Consider the following 6,000-nt stretch of genomic DNA (forward strand, 5'->3'; position numbering starts at 1 on the left):
AACTAAAGACCTATATATAGAAAACTATAAAACACTGATGAAAGAAATCAAAGAGGACGCTGATAGATGGAGAAATATACCATGTTCATGGATCGGAAGAATCAATATAGTGAAAATGAGTATACTACCCAAAGCAATTTACAAATTCAATGCAATCGCTATCAAGCTACCAGTGATATTTTTCACAGAACTAGAACAAATAATTTCAAGATTTGTATGGAAATACAAAAAACCTCGAATAGCCAAAGCAATCTTGAGAAAGAAGAATGGACCTGGAGGAATCAACTTGCCTGACTTCAGGCTCTACTACAAAGCCACAGTCATCAAGACAGTATGGTACTGGCACAAAGACAGAAATATAGATCAATGGAACTCAATAGAAAGCCCAGAGATAAACCCACACTCATATGGACACCTTATCTTTGACAAAGGAGGCAAGAATATACAATGGAGAAAAGACAATCTCTTTAACAAGTGGTGCTGGGAAAACTGGTCAACCACTTGTAAAAGAATGAAACTAGATCACTTTCTAACACCATTCACAAAAAAAAAAAACTAAAAATGGATTAAAGATCTAAATGTAAGACCAGAAACTATAAAACTCCTAGAGGAGAACATAGGCAAAACACTCTCAGACATAAATCACAGCAGGATCCTCTATGATCCACCTCCCAGAATTCTGGAAATAAAAGCAAAAATAAACAAATGGGATCTAATTAAAATTAAAAGCTTCTGCACAACAAAGGAAACTATAAGCAAGGTGAAAAGGCAGCATCCAGAATGGGAGAAAATAATAGCAAATGAAGCAACTGACAAACAACTAATCTCAAAAATATACAAGCAACTTATGCAGCTCAATTCCAGAAAAATAAACAACCCAATCAAAAAATGGGCCAAATAACTAAATAGACATTTCTCCAAAGAAGACATACAGATGGCTAACAAACACATGAAAAGATGCTCAACATCACTCATTATCAGAGAAATGCAAATCAAAACCAGAATAAGGTACCATTTCACAACAGTCAGAATGGCTGTGATACAAAAGTCTACAAGCAATAAATGCTGGAGAGGGTGTGGAGAAAAGGAAACCCTCTTACACTGTTGGTGGGAATGCAAACTAGTACAGCCACTATGGAAAAAAGTGTGGAGATTTCTTAAAAAACTGGAAATAGAACTGCCTTATGACCTAGAAATCCCACTGCTGGGCATACACACTGAGGAAACCAGAATTGAAAGAGACACGTGTACCCCTATGTTCATCGCAGCACTGTTTATAATAGCCAGGGCATGGAAGCAATCTAGATGTCCATCAGCAGATGAATGGATAAGAAAGCTGTGGTACATATACACAATGGAGTATTACTCAGCCATTAAAAAGAATACATTTGAATCAATTCTAATGAGGTGGATGAAACTGGAACCTATTATACAGAGTGAAGTAAGCCAGAAAGAAAAACACTGATACAGTATACTAACGCACATACTAACTTAGAAAGATGGCGATGATAACCCTGTATGTGAGACAGCAAAAAAGACACAGATGTATAGAACAGTCTTTTGAACTGTGTGGGAGAGGGAGAGGGCAGGATGATTTGGGAGAATGGCATTGAAACATGTATACTATCATGTAAGAATCAAATTGCCAGTCTATGTCCGATGCAAGATACAGCATGCTTGGGGCTGGTGCACGGGGATGACCCAGTGAGATGTTAGGGGGAGGGAAGTGGGAGGGGGGTTCACGTTTGGGAACGCATGTACACCTGTGGTGGATTCATGTCAATGTATGGCAAAACCAATACAGTATTGTAAAGTAAAATAAAGTAAAAATAAAAATAAAAATAAAATAAAATAAAAAGATTGTTTCTACTCAAAAAAATCATCTATAATTTTAGATATTTTGGGTATGGTCTATTTTGAGAAACTATGTAATGATGTAAAGAGAATATTTTTTCATAGTTTTCAGATGGATTATAAAAAGTGAGCTTGTTCCATTAGATAGTCCCTCACTTCCTGAAATAAATTTTATCATATTGATAAACCAAAGATGTTTTGCAAGCTGTTCAATAAAATCAAAAGAGTTTTCTTCTGTGTGTAAGTATATACGTATTATATATGTGGATATTATGTATAATCTATATATGTATATACAAATGGCAAAAAAATTGATATTTCTTTAAATAATTCTATAGACTTAAAATTTTTAATTTTGATTATTGTATTTAAATCTAGGTGGAATTAATAAATGACAATACAAAGAATGCTATGAAAATGAGAAAAATTTCAGTGAGGAAACACCGTCAAGTATGAAGGACGCAGTGTGCTAGTAACGAAGAATTCTGTTCAGGGAATTTTTATTTTGTGACTTTGAAGATATTTTCTTCTCTTATTAAAAAACAATGTAATGAGTTCAAGAACACTTTAACCGGGCAGTTATGCAATCTCAAACAATTTAATGAGTGTGTGCCTCTCCTTGTGTCAGCAAACAGGTTAACAATTGGCCTCCCGTAAATGCAGTTTGGAATGATACAAAGGAATGGCCTCATGTATCACCACGTGTGGTGACCAGGGTATATAAGCATCCCTCCGCACGTGCTGACATCCACACTCAGGACCTGGTCTTGAACAGCAAACCGGACTCACCACCCCTGACACCATGTGCCATTACAGCAACCACTACGGAGGCCTCGGCTACGGCTACGGAGGCTTTGGAGGCCTGGGCTTTGGCCGTGGCTGTGGATGCAGCAGCTTCCACAGGCTGGGCTGTGGCTCAGGCTTTCAAAGTTATGGATGTGGCTCTGGTTTTGGAAGCTTTGGCTCTGGCTGCTGTCACCGTCCACTGTTCTTTAGAAGATGTGGTTTTTCCAGCTTCTACTAAACTCTGGCTGTAGTACCCCAACATCTGCTACCATGAGTGGATTTGATATAACATTATTCAATCGATGAACTAAAATTGCCCTAGGCCAATTTAGCATGAAAAACTTAAGAATTTCAGAAAATTTATTATTTAGAAGCATCTCTCCTGACATTTGTTAGCATGGACACTAACAGATGACTTTTGTAAATGACCAATAAATGATCTAATTGGAAATTAAAAATATGGCTCTTATAGGTTCATTTAACTCAGTTATGCATATATACCTATATGTAATTTTGCTGTTACCCAATTATAAACATAAGGATTGTCCCCATTAAATTTTTATGAAAATAAGTCATCTTAGATATAGCTATTTATAACTGGTAATCAGCCATATTATTAAAACTATATCAGAGCATGCTTGCATTTCACAATACTTAAAATCCATATTTTAATTTTTTAGAGAAAGTAAATTCTGTATTCCTGTGACTGTTTGAATTATATGTTATCTTCCTTTCTTCACAATCTTCTACTTTCATCTAGTTTGTTATGCATGTAACCTAAGACTGACTTAAATGATAAAAACATGAACTTCGGTCACTCAGCCTACTCATCTCATCCTCTTATGGAAACACAGTTCTTCATCTGTATCATCATTACTACACTGAAGTATTTGTAATCCAAGCCAGGCTACAGCAATACGTGAACCATGAACTTCCAGATGTTCAAGATGGTTTTAGAAAAAGCCAGAGGAACCAGAGATCACATTGCTAACATCTGCTGGATCATCAAAAAAGCAAGAGAGTTCCAGAAAACATCTATTTCTGCTTTATTGACTATGCTAAAGCCTTTGAATGTGTGGATCACAATAAACTGAGGAAAATTCTGAAAAAGATGGGAATACCAGACCACCTGACCTGCCACTTGGGAAACCTATATGCAGGTCAGGAAGCAACAGTTAGACCTGGACATGGAACAACAGACTGGTTCCAAATAGGAAAAGTACGTCAAGGCTGTATATTGTCACCCTGCTTATTTAACTTATATGTAGAGTACATCATGAGAAACGCTGGACTGGAAGAAACACAAGCTGGAATCAAGATTGCCGGGAGAAATATCAATAACCTCAGATATGCAGATGACACCACCCTTATGGCAGAAAGTGAAGAGGAACAAAAAAGCCTCTTGATGAAAGTGAAAGTGGAGAGTGAAAAAGTTGGCTTAAAGCTCAACATTCAGAAAACAAAGATCATGGCATCTGATCCCATCACTTCATGGGAAGTTCAGTTCAGTTCAGTTCATTTCAGTCACTCAGTCATGTCCGACTCTTTGTGACTCCATGAATCGCAGCATGCCAGGCCTCCCTGTACATCACCATCTCCTGGAGTTCACTGAGACTCACGTCCATTGAGTCTGTGATGCCATCCAACCATCTCATGCTGGGTCATCCCCTTCTCCTCCTGCCCCAATCCCTCCCAGCATCAGAGTCTTTTTCAAAGAATCAACTCTTCGCATGAGGTGGCCAAAGTACTGGAGTTTCAGCTTTAGCATCATTCCTTCCAAAGAAATCCCAGGGTTAATCTCCTTCAGAATGGACTGGTTGGGTCTCCTTGCAGTCAAAGGGACTCTCAAGAGTCTTCTCCAACAGCACAGTTCAAAAGCATCAATTCTTCAGCGCTCAGCCATCTTCACAGTCTAAATCTCACATCCATACATGACCACAGGAAAAACCATAGCCTTGACTAGATGGACCTTAGTTGGCAAAGTAATGACTCTGCTTTTGAATATGCTATCTAGGTTGCTCATAACTTTTCTTCCAAAGAGTAAGCATCTTTTAATTTCATGGCTGCATTCACCATCTGCAGTGATTTTGGAGCCCCCAAAAGATAAAGTCTGACACTGTTTCCACTGTTTCCCCATTTTTTCCATGAAGTGATGGGACTGGATGCCATGATCTTCGTTTTCTGAATGTTGAGCTTTGAGCCAACTTTTTCACTCTCCTCTTTCACTTTCATCAAGAGGCTTTTTAGTTCCTCTTCATTTTCTGCCATAAGGATGGTGTCATCTGCATATCTGAGGTTATTGATATTTCTCCCGGCAATTTGATTCCAGCTTGTATTTCTTCCAGTCCAGCATTTCTCATGATGTACTCTGCATATAAGTTAAATTAGCAGGGTGACAATATACAGCCTTGACACACTCCTTTTCCTGTTTGGAACAAGTCTGTTGTTCCATGTCCAGTTCTAACTGTTGCTTCCTGACCTGCATACAGATTTCTCAAGAGGCAGGTCAGGTGGTCTGTATTCCCATCTCTTTCAGAATTTTCCACAGTTTATTGTGATCCATACAGTCAAAGGCTTTGGCATAGTCAAGAAAGCAGAAATAGATGTTTTTCTGGAACTCTCTTGCTTTTTCCATGATCCAGCAGATGTTGACAATTTGATCTCTGGTTCCTCTGCCTTTTCTAAAACCAGCTTGAAAATCAGGGAGTTCACAGTTCGTGTATTGCTGAAGCCTGGCTTGGAGAATTTTGAGCATTACTTTACTAGCATGTGAGATGAGTGCAATTGTGTGGTAGTTTGAGCATTCTTTGGCATTGCCTTTCTTTGGGATTGGAATGAAAACTGACGTTTTCCATTCCTGTGGCCACTGCTGAGTTTTCCAAATTTGCTGGCATATTGAGTGCAGCACCATCACAGCATCAGCTTTCAAGATTTTAAACAGCTCAACTGGAATTCCATCACCTCCACTAGCTTTGTTTGTAGTGATGCTTTCTAAGGCCCACTTGACTTCACATTCCAAGATGACTGGCTCTAGATTAGTGATCACACCATCATGATTATCTGGGTCGTGAAGATCTTTTTTATACAGTTCTTCTGTGTATTCTTGCCACTTCTTCTTAATATCTTCTGCTTCTGTTTGGTCCATACCATTTCTGTCCTTTATCGAGCCGCATGAAATGTTCCCTTGGTATCTCCAATTTTCTTGAAGAGATCTCTAGTCTTTCCCATTCTGTTGTTTTCCTCTATTTCTTTCCATTGGTGGCTGAGGAAGGCTTTCTTATCTCTTCTTGCTATTCTTTGGAACTCTGCATTCAGATGATTATATCTTTCCTTTTCTCCTTTGCCGTTCACTTCTCTTCT

General features: G+C 38.4%; 1 protein-coding gene across 1 annotated transcript; it reads left to right on the top strand.

The window, feature by feature from the left end:
* Window positions 1-2,656: 2,656 nt before the first annotated feature.
* Window positions 2,657-3,098, top strand: LOC114113364 (keratin-associated protein 19-3-like). The gene has a single exon (XM_027965700.2). It carries the CDS (start codon window positions 2,657-2,659, stop codon window positions 2,876-2,878), a length of 222 nt encoding a protein of 73 aa, XP_027821501.1. The 3' UTR covers window positions 2,879-3,098.
* The last annotated feature ends 2,902 nt before the right edge of the window (window positions 3,099-6,000 follow it).

This window comes from Ovis aries, chromosome 1 (assembly GCF_016772045.2).
Source record: "Ovis aries strain OAR_USU_Benz2616 breed Rambouillet chromosome 1, ARS-UI_Ramb_v3.0, whole genome shotgun sequence".
NCBI classification, from domain to species: Eukaryota; Metazoa; Chordata; class Mammalia; order Artiodactyla; family Bovidae; genus Ovis; species Ovis aries.